The sequence below is a fragment of the Brachyhypopomus gauderio genome, chromosome 15, assembly GCF_052324685.1.
Source record: "Brachyhypopomus gauderio isolate BG-103 chromosome 15, BGAUD_0.2, whole genome shotgun sequence".
In the NCBI taxonomy this organism is placed as follows: Eukaryota; Metazoa; Chordata; class Actinopteri; order Gymnotiformes; family Hypopomidae; genus Brachyhypopomus; species Brachyhypopomus gauderio.
In genome coordinates, this window is record NC_135225.1 from 18,895,544 (window position 1) to 18,919,111 (window position 23,568).

General features: G+C 42.3%; 2 protein-coding genes and 1 long non-coding RNA gene across 3 annotated transcripts in view; 1 reads left to right on the forward strand and 2 right to left on the reverse strand.

The window, feature by feature from the left end:
• Window positions 1-624: 624 nt before the first annotated feature.
• LOC143476334 (uncharacterized) lies at window positions 625-5,746 on the reverse strand. Its single transcript, XR_013121266.1, has 5 exons — window positions 4,205-5,746; window positions 2,936-3,156; window positions 1,766-2,802; window positions 1,613-1,689; window positions 625-910 (listed from the first exon to the last, which is right to left on the reverse strand). It is a non-coding gene; the product is annotated as an uncharacterized LOC143476334 (long non-coding RNA).
• Window positions 3,260-18,155, forward strand: LOC143476331 (uncharacterized). Its single transcript, XM_076974478.1, has 24 exons — window positions 3,260-3,721; window positions 4,223-4,357; window positions 4,656-4,748; window positions 6,239-6,376; window positions 6,576-6,752; window positions 7,506-7,670; window positions 7,945-8,010; window positions 8,176-8,293; window positions 8,491-8,596; window positions 11,137-11,372; window positions 11,860-11,985; window positions 12,254-12,380; window positions 12,759-12,927; window positions 13,013-13,225; window positions 13,440-13,557; window positions 13,755-13,860; window positions 14,166-14,401; window positions 14,888-15,046; window positions 15,315-15,441; window positions 15,646-15,814; window positions 15,900-16,163; window positions 16,673-16,831; window positions 17,231-17,392; window positions 17,650-18,155. The coding sequence occupies exons 1-20, from the start codon at window positions 3,634-3,636 to the stop codon at window positions 15,679-15,681; spliced, it is 2,739 nt and encodes a 912-aa protein (XP_076830593.1). The 5' UTR covers window positions 3,260-3,633; the 3' UTR covers window positions 15,682-15,814; window positions 15,900-16,163; window positions 16,673-16,831; window positions 17,231-17,392; window positions 17,650-18,155.
• A 4,586-nt stretch (window positions 18,156-22,741) lies between these two features.
• The window catches only part of LOC143475945 (uncharacterized), a 12,661-nt gene continuing 11,834 nt past the window's right edge, over window positions 22,742-23,568 (reverse strand). Inside the window, exon 15 of the mRNA XM_076973828.1 lies at window positions 22,742-23,151. Within this exon, the coding sequence (XP_076829943.1) occupies window positions 23,128-23,151 (24 nt within the window). The 3' untranslated portion in view covers window positions 22,742-23,127. The remainder of the gene's footprint in view (window positions 23,152-23,568) is intronic.

Here is a 23,568-nt window from a genome sequence, read left to right on the forward strand (position 1 = left end):
GGCAGGTACTGGGTAATGGTGGTGGTGTTCTGGATACCTGGGATGAGACTTCAAATGCAGTGAGGGATGTGGCTAGGAAGGTACTTGGTGTGACCTCAGGACAGAGGAAGATAGACAAGGAGTTGTGGTGGTGGAATGAGGACGTTCAGGAAAGTTTGAGAGGAAAGCGGTTGGCTAAAAAGAATTGGGATTTTCAGCGAGATGAAGAAAGTAGACAGAGGTACAAGGAGATGTGTCGCAAGGCAAAGAGAGCAGTGGCAGAAGCTAAAGAGAAGGCACATAGCAAGCTGTATGAGAAGTTGGACACTAAGGAAGGGGAAAAGGATCTGTACAGATTGGCCAGACAGAGAAACCATGATGGGCAGGATGTGCAGCAGGTTAGGATGATAAAGGATAAAGATGGAAATGTGTTGTCTGGTGAGGAGAGTGTCTTGAGAAGGTGGAAGGAGTATTTTGAGGAGCTGATGAATCAAGAGAATGAAAGGGAAAGAAGGTTAGAAGAGGTAGAGGTTGTGAATCAGGAAGTGCCTCAGGTGAGCAAGGAGGTTTATGGATGCAGTGGTAGAGGATATCAGAGTGGCTGGGGTGTCAGTGGAGGACACTCAGGACAGGGCCAGATGGAGGAGTTTGATCCGCTGTGGTGACCCCTGAAAGGGAATAGCCGAAAGAAGAAGTGCATTAAATTAGATCATTCATCTAGTGTGATTATTATAAACTTACGATTGTCCAAGTTTTGTGCCAGCGCTGTTCAGTTTCAGTACAGCTGTGCACAGGGGGAACAACTGGCACACTGAGAAAAATGTGCAGTTTGAAAAAGCAAAGCCACTATACGGTTGCATAGGGCAGTGTCTGCGACACGTGAACAGCATGTGTGTCTCAGCACAACAGGAGATGAATCAGAAAGTCCAATCTGTAAGAGGGTAAGCAAAATTAGTAATGACTTTGTTTAATTCAGGGGTTCCGTATACCAGTCCTGGGGATCCTATGTCACACGTTGTGTTTTACCTTTTCTAAAACCTGATTGACCTATTTAGCTAATTAAGATCATTGTGGGTGGGGCTGAGTAAAAAAAGTGTTTTAAAATGGAGGAAAAAAAATGTGCATGGCATAAGAACCCCAAGAATGGAACCTGGACCCGTTTGCTTATTTTATGACAATAGATTTTGCATACAGAACATGGATAGGCTATCACTGACATTAAAATAATGCTCAAGTTATACATAATCCTGAGACATGTATATCTGTATATAATCCTGAACGTGTAATAAGGAGAATCAAACAAAACAAGTTGTTTGATGGCATAATTTCCCTTTCTCACACCGTAAATATTAACCAGTTATTTACAGTGGCATGCCTGTTGTCAAACTATCAAAACAAAGCACTAGTTAAAGCAGTGTTATGTCTAAATATCTAGTAAGGACAAAACTAAAGTGCTCAATGAACTAAGTTATAGTCACTACCTCACAGGATTGAAATGTCTGTTTTGTTTTTTTGTTTTTTTTTTGTGACTTATCTGTATTGGCCTCACCAAAATCATACTCCCCTTATGATCAAAAGCATTTATTTTTTTACCACACACTGTAATCTGCCTATTAAATTTGGTACTACATACCTAACTCCACTGGCTGTAGTAGCACCTGGTTTTGGCTTTAGGACAACCATGGCATCCACGGGTCCAGGCTTCACCCCCTATTAATTTAAAAGATGGTGTTAGTAAAATGACTGTGATACATTAACTAACATTAAATAATGAAATATGACAAACCATTGTTGGTGGTTTATGCTACTTCTGTTCTGTCTGTGTGCATGAAAGGACAGGAGGGACGACAGACATGCCAGATTCAGAATAATGAGCAGTCTGGAAAAGCAATGCAACCAGCAACACAAGAGCAGTTGCTGTTAATGAGCACAACTGGCATTGAATCACGTAATGTCATCTGAAATACACAAGAGGCAAAATTTAATATCTTGAAAGGAAGACTTCAGCAATGTCAATAGGCGCAATATCTGTCCCATCATGTTGTTAGTGGTGAATGTCACTTGTCTATTGTCTCATGTAACGTTTGTGCTGTTTTGCATCACTCTTAAAACACTTGGCTATACTGTCTTTCTATTCTACAGTGTTGTGCATGGTTCAATCAACTATAAACTAAATATATTTTAGATGTAAACTTCATTTTCACTCCAGATGAAATGCTTACACATAGGAGTGAAACAGGCCTACTTATATTTATATTATTTTGTTGTTTCCACCACCTACAACAGAACAGGTTTTACTTCAACTGCTTCTTGAAGAGTGTTATCAGAATATGTTAATAGGTGTAAGTGTTGAAGCCACATGTTAATAAAGAAGTTAAGATGAAAGATTTGAAAGACAGATTGACAGATTTTAGAAAATGCAGTTTGAAGAATAGCTGAGGTGGACTATATTCTGCTTTTGAGTCATAGAGGTAGATAACAATAGCTCGAACTGTAAAATAAACTCCCATTTGTTTACTATAGGCAAAATAGACTGCTAATGATTCCCACTCAGCTACTCTGCATTTGGCTACCATTGTAAGCTTTAAAAACCAATGCCTATGGTTATCACAGCTTACGTGAAGTAAGAGCAAGGATAAAAGATTGAACTTGTGTTGAACTAACTTTTGAACTTGTTCAACAGAACTTTGAACGTGACACTGAACAGAACTCGTGTCATTTTAACCAGTCCTACTCTCAGCTGGTGTGGCGTATCTGTTTTCTTCATAGATCTGTAGCAGTGAGCCCTCACTGTTATCTCGTTAGCCTTACTTTTGCCTGATACTTCCATCAGAAATACAAACATGTTTTAAAAGGCATTTCTAGTACTAGGACAGGTTGGTTCGTTACTAAAAACAACATCACTTCATTAGACTGCCACCTCAGGCTAGCTAGCTAACTAGCGTCAGCCACTTACCTTCAAAATTGCAGAGGTAGGATGAAACGTAGAACTTGAAACCCTTTTCAAGTTTACTCTGTGTCGTTGTACTTGATGCTCTGACAATACGACGCACATCGTTGACGGTAAACTTCGGGAACTCCTTGTGAATTTAGACTCGGCCATTACATCGGCACTTCCGTATACCAACCGGAACTATGGTACCATCCTGACACCAAACGAGGAAGTGATGCGTGCACCTAGGCCAATCAGCGCAATACCAGTTTCAAATGACAGCAAAATTGACCAATCATATCTTCCCTCTTAGTGGGCGGGCTTAATTGTATGATAATTTCCGCCCGCTGTGGCGACGCTAGCTGTCGTTAGCACCACTGCTAGCTAGCTTCTATTCATTTCTTTGATGTATATATATAATATAAACGGTCTCTGGTATGAACCCTTTGGGTACAAGCCAGGCTGCATCAGGTTATTGTAGCAGCCTGGCTGATTTGGTGTTTTGGTTAGAAAAATAGGAAACTGTGATATCACGTGATACTCAACTTTGGAATGTTTGGTTGGGAAGGTGGAATGTTTGGATTCAGTTTTGATGCTGAAAAGCTCAGAACAAGTCGCAAGACATTTTGCTCTGTGAATTACGATACATACAAAACTAACAAATCTCTCTATTTTTTCTAGATCTTTCTCTCTTTCTATTCTTTCTATTTTTCAGGTGGAGAATGAGTTTTTACCAAAGGAGAACTGACCAGCCAAGGCCTGGACAGGAACAGAACCACTTCATAGACACACCAGGTTTTACCACTCGTGGTGAGAAAAATAAATTTTCATATACTATACATAATTTTATACTTCTATGTAAGACAGTATATTAATTCTTATGAGTATGGATTCTATAGGCTTATTCATAATAATTAAAAGTTAAATATACACATTTATATAGTGGGTTTTTAAGGTTCAGAAAAATAACATGTATATTTATTCTACTGATGACTGTCAAGCTCTGTATTTCATGTGTACAGGATAATATAATTAATGGAGCATGGGTTATTTCTTTGACTCAGCACAATTTTCATAAATCTTAACATTGTTCATGTGGCCATGGAAAAAGCAAATAAAAATAAACATTTTTAAAAAGAAACAGATTTCTAACATGACATCACAAATTCTTAAGGATTCTCCCCACATTCTAATGACATCACATGGCACCATAGCCCTTGTTATAATCACTTGTTCATTGGGAAACACAAGGCATTTGAGCCTCACTGGGAGGCATGCTGGGTTTCACTTTACCTGCTGTGGGATTTTCAGGTGTGCCCTACAACCCCCAAGCGACAGTGATCCACACGGATCCCTGTGGACCAGCACCCTTCCCTCACAGAAGGACGGCGGGACCCTCAGATGTCGGCCATGTCTACATGCCTGTAGAAGGACCACTCCACACTGGTACTGTGTAACACTGAAGATTACATGCGTATTCAACAAACCAAATAACCATGCATGATGAAGTAGAAAAAAACATTTATTACATTTGTTTGTAAGGTCTGGCAGAGGTGTAGAACCATCAGCTTTCTGCACATGACCTGACCAGTAAAACATCAGTTTTATCAGAAAATATGACATCACATATTCTTCAACATTGTAATGAATTCACATGGCACTGTAGCCCTTCTTATAGACCTGATGATCTTAACAGTACACGCTCATGCTTCTTCTGTGCCCTGGGTTGGTGTTTTGCATTTAGGCCCTGACATGGAGAGGCGGAGACACCTTGCTCAGCCCCATGTTCAAGGCGAGGTTCTGAGGCAGATGGATCCAGTCTACCTCCAGCCTGCTGGTGGGTTCTTCATCGATAACTGTCTTCTTTCATATAGACATTGATAAGATATTTTTACTAGGCACGCGGACTGTTTTTACAAACATTTGTGAATGGGTCACTCTCAGGAGCTCAGTGAATTCCAGCGTGGAACTGTGACAATATGCCACCTGTGCAATAAATCCAGTCGTGAAATTTCCTCGCTCCTAAAATTCGACAGTCAGCTGTATTATAAGGAAATGGAAGAGTTTGCGATTAACAGCAACTCAGCCACGAAGTGGTAGGCCACGTAAACTGATGTAGCAGGGTCAGCTGATGCTGAAGTGCATAGTACGAAGAGGTCGTCAACTTTCTGCAGCACCGCAATCGAAATTTGTCCTCCGCTCTTACCCATCTGTGCAATTAGAACACACACACACACACTAGTGATTACTAGGGGGCTGTGGTGCACAGACCACATGCCCGGGGAGCAGTTGTGGTTAGGTGCCTTGCTCAAAGGCACCTCACTCATGGCCTTAGGCCTGAGAATCGAACCCACGACCCTCACAAGACCCGGACCATGACTGCCAAGTGACCATGACTGCATATTTGTATTATGAAACATGGGGACAGTATTTATTAGAAACAGGGGAAGACAAACGAATGAACCAGATGGACCAGAGGAAGACATATGAATTTAATGTATTTCATGTTCCATTCATTACTTTAGCTGTGATATGTTTGGTGTAGAGTAGAGCACATTAGAGTGGGCACCTTGACGACCCACATACAGTGTGGGTGTACTGTGACACTCGTTATCTGCTAGGCGGTTGTGTTTAGTCTAAGGTGATAATGCTTCGAATCATTATTATACCAGCATAGTATAATACTGATAATACATGTATATGGATTACAGATGTCATTTATCACTATTTTAGTACACCCCCAAACAGTCTAAACAAAACATTGTCATGTTGCTTTGCTGGCTTCTGATACCTCATCTGGACTGCTGCCAAAGCATATATCTATTAATCTTTGTAATCTATATAACATGGCTTCTTTGAGTATTGGGTATCACCTGGCCAGCGTTAAGCAGTGGTACGCACTTCTTTGTACCCACTTCTGTTGGCAAGGACAATGTGAGCTTACAAGCAAGACTAGACTTGAATGTTTTATTGCAGTCAGTTGATTGTGCCAGCACCCCACTCCCCAGGCCTGCGCTGTTCCGATCCACAGCTCTCCACAGCTCTCCACAACTCTCCCATAGCCACTTTTGCTCCTCACTGCCATCTGCAGATTTGATTATGAATTTAAGTTTTCTTAAATGTTATTCAAATTGCTCCTATTCATTAGCACATTTCGTTTATCCACTTAATGCTACTCTTGATATACATTTGAGCCATGCCAAAATATCGATTATCATAATCTATTATTGTTATTTAAAATGCAGTATGATCTGCAGGTCTTAATTTCATATGCTGGTCTGAAGATTGAACGTGTCCTCTACAGTTCTGTCTGTGTTTCATGTCCAGGTTCAGTGGAGCCTCCCCAGCTCCACTCTCCAGGGTGGAAGAGAGAGAGAGTGGGGAGATTTCACCGGAGCGGCAGACATCTTCAACCCTTGCTCCCAGACATCTTCGAAGCAGCTAACCCCAGGGATGCTGGTAGAGGTGACTTATTGATGTTGGCTTTACTTTATATGTCATTGAAATACCTGTACAAAATGTAGAATTTATAATGTTGCGTAATTTGTTTTGGTATTGGTAAAAACGATATTTGGGAACAAGGAGATCAGTTAGTCAGAAACTTCACTCAGGTGTCAAATGAGCGGAGCTAAACTCATGATCATGGATGCCCTTTCCCATGCAGGTTTGCCCAAATCCAGCCGCTTGCTGCCTGGGAACCCCCCCGGGTCGTTCCTACTGCCCTCCTACCCTCTGGTCACTCTTCCGGGAGTGCAGCTCACTCCCACTCTGCATCGTAGACTACACAAGCGAGACACGAGCCCTCGGTGCAGAGACCCGGACCCGTGGAGGGACAGTACTGGTGAGCGCATGGCTACGTTGCTAAGAACATACTAGGCACACACAGTGAGGCATGGCCGGTTATTTGGGTGCCCGGTTAAGTTAATTTCGTCTTGCACTAAGCTTGTCTTGCACTTGTTCCCACGTCAGTGGTAAAGTGATGAGCAGACCTAATTTTGTGGTGTCATACATACTACATGAATTTAATTTTAACCAAAAAAATTGCATATACTTAGATCATTTATAGTCACCACTTGTTAAATGTACAAAATACTCAAATTTGATGATCTTCATCTGACATGGTTTCACTCAGTAATGGAACAGTGTCTAGCAGAGGCGAGATGTGTTGGCCATTAGCAGAGCTAGGCGGTACTGTAGTTTGGCACTTCAGTATCAGAATTAAAATAATTCTGAATTGTGCCGAAATAATTAAATTGAATCAAATTGTATTGAAATGTAAGATTTCATGAACTAAAAGAATCACAACTAAGCTAAACTAAAACTGGGTCACACATTTACTGAAGCTCTGATAAATGTCTTCCTGCTTCTGGGCTCACGGATGCCCTGCTATCAGTTATTCAGTACTACTTCATTGTGCTGCCATTACATGAATTGTAGCAAGATGCATATGAGAAGTTGCCGTTCTCCGTCCATCTTGCTTGAATCATATTTCAGTGGCACTTTCAGATAAAGAAACATATGCAACGTAGTACTAAGGCCCTGAGAAATGTTATGGTGAGTTAATTTCTGCTAATGTCCTTATTCACCCATGCAGGTGAAGTTGACTCCAGCAGGTGTTTCCCACTGCCTGTGCTCACTTCACGCACGACAGTCACCTCGTCAGGACTGATGAGGCCTTCTCCGCCCACCTTCACAAAGTTGCCTCCACTCCCCAAACCTTCTGGCCGAGAGCCTCTCCGTGCATTCAGGCCTGCCAAAGGTGAGCTCACTCTTTTGATCTCCTGGAAATTGCATCCAAATCATTTGCTGCACCACCAACAACAAAAAAAGTAAAAAAAAAAAGTATTAAAAAAGTAAAAACTGCTTTGAAAGCCCTATACTACAAACAAAAAGGCCCTGCTGATCCTCTTGTACATTGCTATGCCTGCACCCATGGACATGTTTTTCTGCACCATGAAGAAACCACTATGAAACCAGAAGTTATATTTGGGATTTTTGATGGAGTACGTGTTAATATGTATTGTGCTTTTCAGGATCTCAAGTGCAACGCACCAGGGCGTCCCCTGCTGAGGACATGTGTGAAGGAGTAGTTGGCAGAGGTTGGAATTGATTTGCTGTTAACACTGCATTACACAACAATGTTTTAAATCTAGTTCTCCATGTTGAATAATGTTTTGCAGTCTTCAAGCTGATTTGAACCAAAGTTGAGCTGGTAGCCCTAAAAGTCCTAGTCAGTTTGTTTGGGTTCTTTTATTCCTCTCTAGATGAACTCAAACCAGGAACTCCCAGGAAGGATCCCCACGAGCAGCAGACTTTAGGGCCCTTCTCCAAACCAGACCTCGCTCTCGCTCAGAGCTTCAGACTGCTTAGCTCTGATGACTGGTAAGTCACACCTGCAAAATTCTGAAGCATTTGGCTAGGGCAGGTTAAACAGCAAGTCATTTATGGTGTTCTGCATATATGGTAAGTATGCATGTATTTAGAGAAGTTTTTTCCTCTTTGTCCCTTTTCTTGTAGCATTTTTTTCTTTCAGTAGCCGATGGTTACAGTGTGTGTCTATGTCCAATATCTTCATACAGGGAGAAGAAAATTGAAGGATTGATGTCCATCCGTAGATTGGCTCAATATCATGCTGATGTGCTTGGCAGCAGGCTTCATGATGTCTGCATTATTCTTATTCAAGAGGTAAGCCACTAGATTTGCTGACTGTGTATCTGTCTGAATTCTAAAATTGGCAGACACCATCAGCATGTACATATTACAGGTGATGTTGCTGACAAAGTCAGCCAATTTTAGTCAGAGTTAGCATGGTACTTTGAAATTCCTTTTTTATAAAAACATTTCTCATTTAATTGAAATTCAGATGGCATATCTAACTAATTAGTGATTAAGGTTGTAGCGGATACATATGTTAGTTTATGGATTATGAACGGGGCACCATCCTGATTGCTCAGGAACCAGTATTGTGATAACGGAGTGAGGTGGAATATGGTTTGATCAGTCTCATTACTAAAGGGTTAAGTTCTGGTTCCGCGCAGTGACCTAATACCATCGACCAAAATATGCATTTACCACCGTGACCAGATGAATAAATGTCCACATTTATTAAATGGTTAATGTTACAATTTATACAAAGCATATGAATGATTTGGCTCAAATGGAAATTAAACCTATATGTGAATTTCCTAATCTAAACCAAGGATATAATAGTGAACAACAAAGAATATAAAATTAAACAATAACAGCGAATGATAGTTATCGACGGTCATGAGGTTTAAATGGATTATATGACTATCCTTAAGCTTGCCTAACTAGCGTAGGACCCAGTGACGGACACAAGGTCTTTAGAGAGAGAATAGAAAAGAAGAAAGAGGAAGTTTGGGCAGGTTAATGGCAACAGTATTTACTATTTTGGACTCCGGGAGAGATAGAAGCTGGCAACCCCAAAACAGCACATGAACCGAGCGTCTTACTTCGAAGAAGAGGCGTGGTTATGCGGACCAACCGGTGCGCGTTCACGGTTCGTTCCTTCAGGCAGCTGAGGTCTGCGGAGCAGGTCACGTGAGACGGCTCGAGTCGCGGAAACTTAGCGGTGACGTCACAGTCGCAGCTGGAGGGCGCAGACAAACTTGTACAGATACTTGACTGAGAAAGAAGATGAGCTTGACTTGAACGACTAGACGAAATAAAAGTACTTTTGACGACGAAACGTAGAATAAAGAAAATAAAATAAAATAAAGAAGAATCTTCTGTGGGACTCGGTGAGAGCTTTAGTTGCGGTCTCTTGGCATCGCTCTACTGGACACTGCGGTGTTCGGCGTGAGTCCATCAAACAGTCGCGATGGTTTGGCGTGTTCAAGTCTTTGAGTCTCGGCGAGTCTGGCGAAGTTCTCCAAGTCTTCCCAAATTACCAGGCTGCCAAGCTCGTTGTTTCGCTTCGAGCTAGGGCTTTTAAAACAAGTTTTAGGGGCGTAATTGTAAGGCGCTTTTATGTTCATCAGGCCATTGACCATTGGCCTTTATTAATGAATATTCATGACCTTTGCCCAGACAGGGGAGAGAAATAGAGAGAGAAATAGAGAGAGAGAGAGAGAGAGAGAGAGAGAGAGAGAGAGAGAGAGAGAGTGAGAGAGAGAGGGGAAGCGAGGAGTGCCCGTCTTTCCAGGTCTAGTTAATGACTTAACCAAAGAAGACAGATTAACACAATTCTAAGACAAAGTAAACTATTCCTAAATAAATTGTCTTACATACTCTGCCTAAACAAGAATTAATTTGGTTCTATTAGTCTACACATTGAGCCATTCTCAATTTCCACTTTTGGACAACAAATGACACACAATGCACAGACAGGCATGAATGTGAGGTCACCTAAGCACACATGAGAATGATTACATTCGATGAGTAACATACAAACTAATACATAGATATGCATCAATGTGGTGTTTTTATACAGTAACACGTATTCCAATAAGATCACTTAATACTGAATACATGAAAGATCATAAGTTGTGTCTTTGTCAACCACATGGCACAGTGTTCACATTTAAATGGTCTTGTGGTCCTTTGTTCTTAAGGCTGGAAAGCTGAATACTGGTTTCAAGAATAATTAATTTTTCTTTGTATGGAAGGTAGTCAAGTTCGGTGTCTCTAGACTGCATTAGCCGAGCTGGTTCCTGTAGGCTGAATCCCAATTCTGTGTACAGTTCAGATTTGGAGTTACAGAGATCTCTGAAATATTTGTATCTTCAGCTCTGGATTATAACACAGGACGTAGAGTGGGTTTAAACTGTGGGCAATCAGATAAGGTTGGAATTTAGAGTTTTATGGTCCTTCCTGACTGTGGTCCCAGTGTCCTCCGACGAAGGTTGGTTTTGACCAGCCTCTCTTAGATGGCCTCTCTCCCAAGCTCAGGAGATCATAAGGTCAGCATTGTAGGCTTTTGGGAGGTAAACACCATTGTGGATGTGGGTCCTTTGGGGCCTGTTGCTGTTGTAAAGAATCAGTGTTTATCTTTACATACCATCAAAGAAATCTGGGTGAGTCAGTCGCTCAGTTCTAGGCAAAGGATTCCCTTTTGGGTGTCACAGTGAAATAGCATTTAGCTGTCTCCAATACAAGGTATTTAGGCCTACATAACACATTGCAGTGGTGGATTATACTTATTACGATGGCGGTGGCAGTGTTGGATGTGGCTGAAACAAGCTGGAACGTCGTCTTTCCTGCAGGTGCTGCACCTGCGCTCTGCCGTGTCCCGCATGGCTGTGGTGTCCTTGAGGGAGTTGTACTCCAGCCTGCAAAAAGGGATGGACCAGGAAGTGGAGGCTACAGCTAAGGTCCTCCTCCACAAAGCAGCGGAGTCCAATGGCTTCATCAGGCAGGACGTGGACACAGCTCTGGACAGCATGGTGCAGAACTGCACCCCCATTCGGAGCATGAACGCCCTTCTCGCTGGAGGACTCTGGTCAGTTAGCCTGCAGTGAGCTTTAAACTGTGGCTTTCAGATAGCAACAACAGGCACAAGAAGCTAACACAGCACTGATTTTGGCTTCTGTTTTTACTTCTCCATTGTTCTTTCAAAATATTGCCCTGGCCTATAATCAATATTTTTAGGTATTTATCCTCTTAAATATTATTTTTATTGCGTTCCATCTCCGCTCTGCTGATTCAAACTGCCCTTCACACCTCTTAAAGAATAGGCTAGTTAGCTAGCTTACAGAGGACATACAAACATTTTCTGTTTAAAAAACTACATATGTAAACTAACTGGTGCAAACTAAGCCATCGAATAGAATACGATCATTTGATTGTGCACGTAGATCACACATAAGTGTATTAAGTTTCTTTATAGAAGCTAAAAGTTGTACTGTATACATTGATTGGATGGATTAATAGTTATTACCTTCTTTTTTTGAATGCCCTAATTTTTTTCCTTCTGTTTTCCTCAAAAGTCATCTGAATGCTGCAGTAAGAAAGTGTACTGCTCGGCACTTGGCTACTTTGGTAGAGAAGATTGGTGCAGAGCGAATTATTCCTACAGTCTCCAAGTTGGCACAGGACTCTTCCCAAGAAACCAGGTTAGTACTGTGATCAGAACGAGAATTCTACAAAGCTTGTTCAGTTTCCCAGATAGTAATCTTTTGCTGATTCTTTTACTCTCCTAATCTGATACTCTGAAGTCAGCAAATGCTGGTAAATTGCAGAGTAATAGAAGGACTATCGTGTTTTCTAGACACAGACGTCCTTGTAAAATTGTGTGCTGTAAGATAAATGGTCGGTGTGCTGTGAGTATTGGATCCCTCACTCACGGTTCTCTCCTGTTTTGGGGTCTGTTCCTCGTCTCAGGCGCTTGGGCCGGCGTATGCTGCTGTTCCTGTCCTCCCACCATGACTTTGATAAGATGGTGGAAAAGTACATCCCTGCCAAAGACCTGGCAACCATCAGGGACACTGTCCTCACTCTGAAATCCAAGGTGGAGATTCATGTTTAGATACATGATGAGGAATTTTTTATCCCATTCAGCCACTATGCCCCATGTTTACTCACCAAACAAAGCATATTGACAAAACTTTTAGGTGAAACAGACTGCAATTAAAAAAACATCTAAACTGTGATGGTAGACATTTTATTGTAAACAAATACTAAAGTACTGGGCAGTGCGTGGCACCACACATTGTATTTACAGTAAGGCATGCACATTGTAGTCCCAGACCCAGTAGTTAAAGGACAGAGCATGGTTCAAAATGAACCGGCTTGAAACCTTTGGGATAGAATCAAAGTATGAAGCAACATGTGGACTTCAATATCATCACTCCATGTTTTGTGGTAATTCGTACGTGTGTATTCCCAGGAGAGGACAAAGGTGTCTAGGATTCCAAGATATAAGATGCGTCAGCCTCGTCTGGAGCAGCAAGAAGCTCCAGCCGCACAGGCGGAGCGGCAGAACACGCAGCGAATGAAGCGCAGCCTTAGGCACACGGTGAGGGACGTGAGCCCAGACGACGCGGCACCTCTGAAAGGTAACGGCTGACCTCGACAAACGCTCCCCTGCTGTTTCCTGAGAACCTTACCTTACCGCTTACCCGTGAATCTCCTTCCCATCAGACCTGCAGCTGAACAGTTGTCTTCCAGCCCAGACTAAGACTGGTGTCCTCCTGGATGATTTGCCTTCGATCCCAAGCAACGCACGCACCCCCAGAAGTCCCGTCAAAAGTTTGAGTCCTCCGCTTCATCCCAGCCCCCCCACGGCTGTCCCTACTACAAACATGCTGCCACGACGCAGACGAGCTATCAGACTGATCAGACCACGTGACTCTGGTGAGTGTTGCCTGCTCTTCAGCGCTTCATGTGTGATCACTGCACTTGCATGTAAATTGCTTTGCTGTTAACACTGCATTACACAACAATGTTTTAAATCTAGTTTACCACATTGAATAATGTTTTGCAGTCTTCAAGCTGATTTGAACCAAAGTTGAGCTGGTAGACCTAAAAGTCCTAGTCAGTTTGTTTGGGTTCTGGTATTCCTCTCTAGATGAACTCAAACCAGGAACTCCCACGAAGGATCCCCACAAGCAGCAGACTTTACGGCCCTTCTCCAATCCAGACCTCGCTCTCGCTCAGAGCTTCAGACTGCTTAGCTCTGATGACTGGTAAGTCACACCTGCAAAATTCTGAAGCATTTGGCTAGGGCAGGTTAAACAGCAAGTCATTTATGGTGTTCTGCATATATGGTAAGTATGCATGTATTTAGAGAAGTTTTTTCCTCTTTGTCCCTTTTCTTGTAGCATTTTTTTCTTTCAGTAGCCGATGGTTACAGTGTGTGTCTATGTCCAATATCTTCATACAGGGAGAAGAAAATTGAAGGATTGATGTCCATCCGTAGATTGGCTCAGAATCACTCTGATGTGCTTGGCAGCAGGCGTCATGATGTCTGTATTATTCTTATTCAAGAGGTAAGCCACTACATTTGCTGACTGTGTATCTGTCTGAATTCTAAAATTGGCAGACACCATTAGCATGTACACATTACAGGTGATGTTGCTGACAAAGTCAAGTCAGAGTTAGCGTAGTACTTTGAAATTCCTTTTTTATAAATACATTTTTCATCTAATTGAAATTCAGATGGCATATCTAACTGCTTAGTGATTAAGGTATTTCCGCCTACATAACACATTGCAGTGGTGGATTATACTTATTACGATGGTGGTGGCAGTGTTGGATGTGGCTGAAACAAGCTGGAACGTCATCTTTCCTGCAGGTGCGGAACCTGCGCTCTGCCGTGTCCCGCATGGCGGTGGTGTCCTTGAGGGAGTTGTACTCCAGCGTGCAGAAAGGGATGGACCAGGAAGTGGAGGCTACAGCTAAGGTCCTCCTCCACAAAGCAGCGGAGTCCAATGCCTTCATCAGGCAGGACGTGGACACAGCACTGGACAGCATGGTGCAGAACTGCACCCCCATTCGGAGCATGAACGCCCTTCTCGCTGGAGGACTCTGGTCAGTTAGCATGCATTGAGCTTTAAACTGTGGCTTTCAGATAGCAACAACAGTCACAAGAAGCTAACACAGCACTGATTTTGGCTGCTGTTTTTACTTCTCCATTGTTCTTTCAAAATATTGCCCTGGCCTATATCAATATTTTTAGTTATTTATCCTCTTAAAAATTCTTTTTATTGCGTTCCATCTCCGCTCTGCTGATCCAAACTGAAGGGTCACACCGCTTAAAGAATAGGCTAGTTAGCTAGCTCACAGAGGACATACAAACATTTTCTGTTTAAAAAATACAGATGGACACTAACTGGTGCAAATTAAGCCATCAAATAGAATATGATAATTTGATTGTGCACTTAGATCATACATAAGGGTATTAAGTTTCTTTATAGAAGCTAAAAGTTGTACTGTATACATTGATTGGCTGGATTAATAGTTATTACCTTCTTTTTTTGAATGCCCTAATTTTTTTCCTTCTGTTTTCCTCAAAAGTCATCTGAATGCTGCAGTAAGAAAGTGTACTGCTCGGCACTTGGCTACTTTGGTAGAGAAGATTGGTGCTGGCCGCTTATTGTCTGGGGCGAAAGACGTCACAGCGCGAATTATTCCTGCAGTCTCCAAGTTGGCACAGGACGCTTCCCAAGAAACCAGGTTAGTACTGGGATCAGAACGAGAATTCTACAAAGCTTATTCAGTTTCCCAGATAGTAATCTTTTGCTGATTCTTTTACTCTCCTAATCTGATACTCTGAAGTCAGCAAATGCTGGTAAATTGCAGAGTAATAGAAGGACTATCGTGTTTTCTAGACACAGACGTCCTTGTAAAATTGTGTGCTGTAAGATAAATGGTCGGTGTGCTGTGAGTATTGGATCCCTCACTCACGGTTCTCTCCTGTTTTGGGGTCTGTTCCTCGTCTCAGGCGCTTGGGCCGGCGTATGCTGCTGTTCCTGTCCTCCCACCATGACTTTGATAAGATGGTGGAAAAGTGCATCCCTGCCAAAGACCTGGCAACCATCAGGAACACTGTCCACACTCTGAAATCCAAGGTAGCAATTCATGTTTGGATACATGATGAGGGTTTTTTTTATCCCATTCAGCCACTATGCCCCATGTTTACTCACTAAACAAAGCTTATTCACAAAACTTTTAAAGCTTGAAACTTTTGGGATAGAATCAAAGTATGAAGCAACATGTGGACTTCAATATCATCACTCCATGTTTTGTGGTGATTTGTATGTGTGTATTCCCAGGAGAGGACAAAGGTGTCTAGGAATGCGAAGAGATAAGATGTGTCAGCCTCGTCTGGAGCAATAAGAAGCTCCAGCCGCACAGGCGGAGCGGCAGAACACACACAAATGAAGCGCAGCCTTAGGCACACGGTGAGGGACGTGAGCCCAGACGACGCGGCACCTCTGAAAGGTAACGGTTGACCTCGACAAACGCTCCCCTGCTGTTTCCTGAGAACCTTACCTTACCGCTTACCCGTGAACCTCCTTCCCATCAGACCTGCAGGAACGTCGTCTTTCCTGCAGGTGCGGAACCTGCGCTCTGCCGTGTCCCGCATGGCGGTGGTGTCCTTGAGGGAGTTGTACTCCAGCCTGCAGAAAGGGATGGACCAGGAAGTGGAGGCTACAGCTAAGGTCCTCCTCCACAAAGCAGCGGAGTCCAATGGCTTAATCAGGCAGGACGTGGACACAGCTCTGGACAGCATGGTGCAGAACTGCACCCCCATTCGGAGCATGAACACCCTTCTCGCTGGAGGACTCTGGTCAGTTAGCCTGCAGTGAGCTTTAAACTGTGGCTTTCAGATAGCAACAACAGTCACAAGAAGCTAACACAGCACTGATTTTGGCTGCTGTTTTTACTTCTCCATTGTTCTTTCAAAATATTGTCCTGGCCTATATCAATATTTTTAGTTATTTATCTTAAATATACTTAAATAAATACTTAAATTAAATTAAATATACTTTTTATTGCGTTCCATCTCCGCTCTGCTGATCCAAACTGCCCTTCACAGTTAAAGAATAGGCTAGTTAGCTAGCTTACAGAGGACATACAAACATTTTCTGTTTAAAAAATACAGATGTAAACTAACTGGTGCAAACTAAGCCATCGAATAGAATATGTTCATTTGATTGCACACTTAGATCATACATAAGGGTATTAAGTTTCTTATAGAAGCTAAAAGTTGTACTGTATACATTGACTGGATGGATTAATAGTTATTACTTTCTTTTTTGAATGCCCTAATTTTTTTCCTTCTGTTTTCCTCAAAAGTCATCTGAATGCTGCAGTAAGAAAGTGTACTGCTCGGCACTTGGCTACTTTGGTAGAGAAGATTGGTGCTGGCCGCTTATTGTCTGGGGCGAAAGTCGTCACAATGCTAATTATGCCTGCAGTCTCCAAGTTGGCACAGGACTCTTCCCAAGAAACCAGGTTAGTACTGGGATCAGAACGAGAATGATTCAAAATGAACCAGCTTGAAACCTTTGGGATAGAATCAAAGTATGAAACAACATGTGGACTTCAATATCATCACTCCATGATGTTGATGTGGCTTTAGGGTCTGGGTGAGATGCCTCAGGATACTCCTTCAGCTTGAGGCAGGCGCTCTATCCCAGCTGTGGAGTCATGTGTAACACCTCCTCAGTTTGCCAGAATATTTAAACAGTTAATCAAAACAACAACAAAAAAAAGTGCATCCTGATTGGAACTGCTTTGATGTTTGCCATTTTTGATGGTGTTGATGTTGGTTTAATTTGATTGCAGCCTTGTTCATTTTCTGTTTGGACACTATAACCCAATCCTTGTGTTTTCTCTCTTGTGTGTGTTCAGCAAAGACAGCAGCAGAGCACACATCCACAGCATTGCAGACAAGACGGAGTACATCAAGCAGCTCAAGGCCTGCTGGGTTCAAAAGACTTCAGGGAGCGCATTGATCAGCTGGTGGCCGACTGCAAGGACAACCCATATATGGTCATGGGCAAAATGTTCCCGGTAACTCATTTGAACTGAATTGATTTTTAATGTTTTCAGCAGCTTTCAGAAGTGATCTGTATGGGGGGGTCATACGTTGGAGAACATTAAATGCTGGCACATCTGAAGAAATATCAAAAGCTCAGATGCTCCAGAGTAGAGGGAGGGCAGTCATGTCCATTGTTAGTGTGAGCTTGTTTTACAATGTATGTGAAGATTTCACCCAAGTGTATCCTTGATTTATTTATCTTTGTTCCTTTTAAATGTTCTTTTTATAGAGCTGGTTAGGGAACTCTACCCCTGCAAGCCACAACTGGTTGAGCAGAAGGTGCTCCCTCTGCTCTGGTACCTCCTGGGGACCTCCAGCAACAGTGGTACGGTCCACGGCAGGGGTGGAAGCGTGAGGGGTCCACTGTCCACCTATGCCAAGCCCTTCATGCCCACATGGGTCTGGCACTGCTGGACTGCGCTGGTTACCAATCTTCCAATATCCGCAATAGCCTAAACGAGTTTGTGAAGAACCTCCCGATCACCTGAGAGCTGCCAGCCAGACCTCCAGACCAAAATAAAGCCCAACATGGATTCTACTTGAAGATGGAGATGTTTGTGCATTTCTTACTGTGCCTGCACTTTAAATGAAAGAGAGAGGAAGAAAGTCAAATGTTTTTAACATTTTGAATTAGCAGAAAGCTAAATCCTTAAACTCAGAAGTCCTTTTAAATAAGGAGCACAGATTTTAGCGAATCACATATCAGGTTTAACATGCACTTTGAAATACTAACACTTGTCATGGTGACTAGATATATATTGTTCTATGATTGTTATTTTCTGTTGACATATTCTGAGGTAACTGTGCAGAATGTAATTTGCAGTTACCTCAGAATATGTCAACAGAGAATAACAATCACAGAACAATATATATCTATAGTCACCATGACAAGTGTCATTCATATATATATATATATATATATATATATATATATATATATATATATATATATATATATTAGTGGTGGGACTTTAACGTGTTAATTTCGATTAATTAATTACAGGGAAATTAACGAACTAAAAAGATTAACGCATGAGACACTTTTGCACCGTGGAATGTTTCTCGGTGCACGAGTTCCAGACATACAGATTATATGGATGTACAATAAGATGAGCATGGTGGAGATGACTGAAGAGGCTACGCTGGTGGATGGGAAATTTAAATATAAGAAACTTCCAGATGGAAGTACAAACACAAATTGTGTTATTTGCACTTTATGCAGGAAGGAGTTCGCTTATCACAGGAGCACTTCCACCCTTCGTTACCACCTCAACGCAAAACATGTTACGCGCAGGTCAGTAATGATAACTTGGCTGCTAAATGTATTCCTAGTACGAGCAGTGTCGCCAGTCAACACTCGACCACATGTCGGGGTTCAAATCAGAGGTGGGGACTCGAGTCACATGACTTGGACTCGAGTCATTAATATTAAGACTTTTGACTTGACTTGAAAAATATTCAGAGACTTAGACTTGACTTGGACTTTTACACCAATAACTTGGTACTTGAATTGGACTTGAACCTGTTTACTTGCAAAGACTTGATTTTTTTTACCCCAAATCTAAATTTTAAAACGCATATTAATATTTATAAAGTGCGCCCTATTAATTTCATTTCCGTCCTTCTGACGCAGACCGGTGTTACACCAGATTCTGTGACCGTCGAGTTTTGTGACCACAGGGGGCGCTATTTCACAGTTTCTGTTCAGATGCACAAACGCTTTACGAATGCTACGTAAGCTACGCTGATGCACTTTCTTTACTCGTTTTGTTGGTGTCCACAAGCCAAAATATGACACATGTTTATATTTACATTTTATCGTCTCTTAATTACGTAAACAAGATTTACCATCCCCTCACCATTGCAGCCAACATGAAATCATGAATGGGATGTACAGGTGAGCCTTTTTAACTGGGGTCACCAATTCTGACGGCAGCCATCAGAATATGTGACCCCACTGAATCTCCAGGTAACAATAGTACACCGTGAGCCCACAATAACAGAAAACAATGAAAAAATAACCCTAACCTTTTATTAGTCTATATTTAAACATTTTATCCAAATGTTTAGAATAACCATTCGTAATGACAGCATCTTGCTTACGATGAAGCTTGCTATTTTCGTGTAAAATGATGTAACGAAACATTCTTGTTTAAGTACATTTATGTAATTAGGAGAAGATAAAATGTAAACGATCTGTCATCTTTTGGCTGGCGGACACCAACAAAACGAGTAAAGAAACGCATCAGCGTAGCACAGGGGCGGACTGGCATACATTGATACCGGGGATTTCCCCGGTGGGCCGATGGGTTAGTGGGCCGCTGGCCGCCAGTGGTTTAACTCGGCCCGTGGAGGAGCCACTGCCGCGCACTGCGGCCCGTAGTCACGCTGCTGTTTAACGGTGTTATTACCTCCCCCGCTCCAGTCAGACTAACCTGCTCAGCGCGGCCGCGGACTGAACCTGTAAACACATGAACGAGTTGGACCGCGGCCGCGGACTGGGCCAGCTGATGCGGGCTGACGGTATGCAGCGGAGATCAGAAAAAAAAACAACTTGTCCCAGAAAATCCGGACCGGACTACGAAAACATACAGCAATTTTAATTGTAAATAACGTTATTTTAAATGTACTGCTGTCGCCTCTGCAACGTCTAAGGCACCATGTACAAATTACCTTAACACGGTTAACACGGACGCAAGTGGCGGTCTTAAAGGTTCCAGAGCACTGCGCACTGTTTTTTTTAAGCTATTGAAATTCTTAGATTAAAACTAACCACCACAAATAGGTAAGAGGAAGAAATACCCACGTTAGAGTTGTAGGTCGTTCTTTAGGATGCACTGTGTAAAACAACTTGTTTGGTGGTCTTATGATGGCTATTCCTATGTGGCTTTGTAATCATATAATTGCTGGAATTAATATTGTCCATATGACAATAAACACAGTCATATACACTACGTGCCATGTATAGATTCATATACAGTATACACACACACACACGTATATATATATATATGTATATACCTGTTGTCTGTTCCATTTGCACAAGAGCAGATAAAATTAATTCACAATCAGTGTTGCTTCTTATCTGAACACGAAGTGTGGATGACTTGGAGTTACATTGTGTTGTTTAAGTGTTCCCTTTATTTTTTATATATAGTGGGCCAGTCTGTCAGGAACTCCCGGGCCAATTTTCCTCCCCAGTCCGCCCCTGGCGTAGCATTCGTAAAGAGTTGGTGCCTGTAAAAAAAAAGACTCGAAAGGACTTGAAATTCCAAGTTTCAGACTTGGGACTTGACTTGACGGTTGCCTGTCTTGACTCGAGACTTGACTTGAGTTGACTGTCTTTGCTTGAGACTTGACTCGGGACTTGAGGATAAAGACTTGCAAAACACTGACTTGGTCCCACCTCTGGTTCAAATTAGGAAACAAAATGTCAGAGTCCATGTCGGACAAATTGACCAATTCACTGTCGAGATGGATTGTTGTGGACTGTAGACCGCTCTCTGTTGTCGAAGGCTTAAGTAAGACGTGGTGAGTTTAAACGCCTCCGCCGTTCGGTGTCGAGCGCTACGGTTTATGTAGGAGTGCTGCAAATTGCGTCAACTGATGCAAGTTACGAACTGCCATCCAGAAAGACAATGTTGAAGAAAATGCAGCAGCTGTATGATGAGGAAAGGGAAGTAAAACAGGTTATTGTGAAGAGCGTAATGTGGCTCTGACTGGGGATCACTGGACCTCTGTTAGCAACAAGAATTATCTTGGTGTGACAGCTCATATTATAGATGATGAATGGAAGATCCAGTCATTTGCTTTGAACATGCAGAAGACACTTCTAGGCACTATGGAGATGCCTGTGTAGAGGACTTTATCGCTGTGGCAGAGGCCTGGGAAATTAAAAAAATCTAATATGGTATTTAAAACATCTTCTGATTTACTTCTTATTCTTACTATATCCTAAGCAAAACTCCCAAAATTAAACTATATTTTTGGTCAGAATTGTCAGTGTTCTGAATACTGTTTGCTCTGTTTTCTGCACTCATCTATTGGTCTATGTAGTAGACTGGTGGAAAAATAAACAAGATGTTGAGGTTTATGCTTATGTTCATTGATTCATTCATCATTCAAACTTAAATTAATATTTCTCATGTTAAATATTGAAATGCGATTAATTTCAATTAATTAATTACAACGCTTCGAATTAATTCGATTAATTTTTTTAATCATGTCCCACCCCTAATATATATATAATAAAATAAATAGAAGGTCTCTGACATTTACATTCCAAGTAAAGTGGCGTATGCAGCAGTAGGTAAACATACTGTATGTGCAAAGTGAATGTATGAGGAATCTGGTGTAATTAGGATTAATGAATTATAAATATAATGTGCAAATGTAACAGGAGTGCAAATTGAGTGAGCGTTAGACTTAGTTAATCTCAGTTTAGAGTTCTTTGTTGAACTTGAGTGTTGTTGTTGATTTTGAAATGTGTCTTGTTTATTAAGGATAAAAGAGTGGAAGAGCAGGGAGTGAGTTGATCCTCCTGACTGCCTGGTGAACAAAGCTGTCCCTCTGCTTACTGGTTCTGGCTTGTAGACTTCGTAGTCTCCTCCCTGATGGCAGTAGGTTGAAGTAGCTGTACATGGGGTGTGTCTGATCACCCGCTATGTTTAGGGCCTTTAGAGTGAGGCGGGAGTTGTGAAGGTCTTGTAGAGAAGGGAGTGGTGCCCACGATCCTCTCAGCTGCTTTCACAATGTGCTGGAGGGACTTGCGACAGGATGCTGTGCAGGTGCCGTACCACACTGTGATGCAGCTGGTCATGACGCTCTCAATGGCTCCCCTATAGAAGGTGCACATGATTGGGGATGGAGCACTGGCTCTTCTCAGCTTGCGGAGAAAGTACAGGCGCTGGTACTTTCTTGGCTAGAGATGTGGTGTTCTTACTCCAGGACAGGTCCTCTGAGATGTCTACACCAAGGAACTTGGTGCTGCTCACTTTCTCCACAGCAGTACCATTGATGTTCAGAGGAGCATGCTGGGAGGGCAATTTCCTGAAGTCCACAACTATCTCCTTTGTCTTTTCCACATTCAGAGATAGGTTGTTGTGACCACATCCCCCGGCCAGGCGGCTCACCTCACTTCTGTAATTTGTCTCGTCGTCGTTGTTGTTGATGAGACCCACCACAGTTGTATCATCCTCAAACTTAAAGAAGAAGTTGGAGCTGTATGTTGGTGTGCAGTCATGTGTCAGCAGAGTGAATAGAAGGGGGCTCAGTACGCATCCTTGAGGCACCCCTGTGTTAAGCACGATGGTACTGGATGAGTTGCTGCCGACCCGTACTGCCTGTGGTCTCCCAATCAGAAAGTCTAACAGCCAGTTACACATTTGGAGGCTCAGTCAAAACCATTAAAAGAAAAAGGCATTAAATACAAAACTAAACGACATTAAATATTTACAGAAGAAAATCCTTTTTTTAACCGCAGCAATTACTAGTTTAAAAGTTCTTTTATATCCCTTGAGCAAAATCTAAATTTTATGATCAGTGTGCAAATTCATTTTGTGTCTGTAGAACTGCATCAGAGTACATTTTAACAGGCAAGAAGACAAGCAAGAATATTTGTGAAAGCCATTTATGTACATATTAAGTCAGCGTGCTGACTGATCCTCAGTGGAGTCCATCCAGGGGGAGGGGCCTGCTGACTGACCACTCACTGGGCATCCAGGGTGATTTCCTAGTAGAGGAATGAAAGAATGAGTTTCCAAGGAATCAGGGCACAACCAAAGGGCTCCATACCAACAGCTATACGCATTATATCTGTGAACAGCTGTGCGGTGTGATGGTCCGGCTCTCGGAGTGCAGCCAAACTTATATGGACATGCACGATCCACTGAAGTTAGAACCAAAGATGTGAAGAAGAAGGTCAGGCACTGTTTCTTTGCTAAGTGAGCTGTACGGAAGCCAGGGTTGTGTGTGTGTGTGTGTGTGTGTGTGAGGAATCTCAGGAATTCACATGCTGTGAATGTCATGCAAAAACAAAGAAAAACACCCCCTCATGCACACACACACACACACACACACACTACTCAAAGGCCTTCTAGCCCCAAAATGCTGCCATAATTAGACTATAACAGAAAAGTTACACACGAGA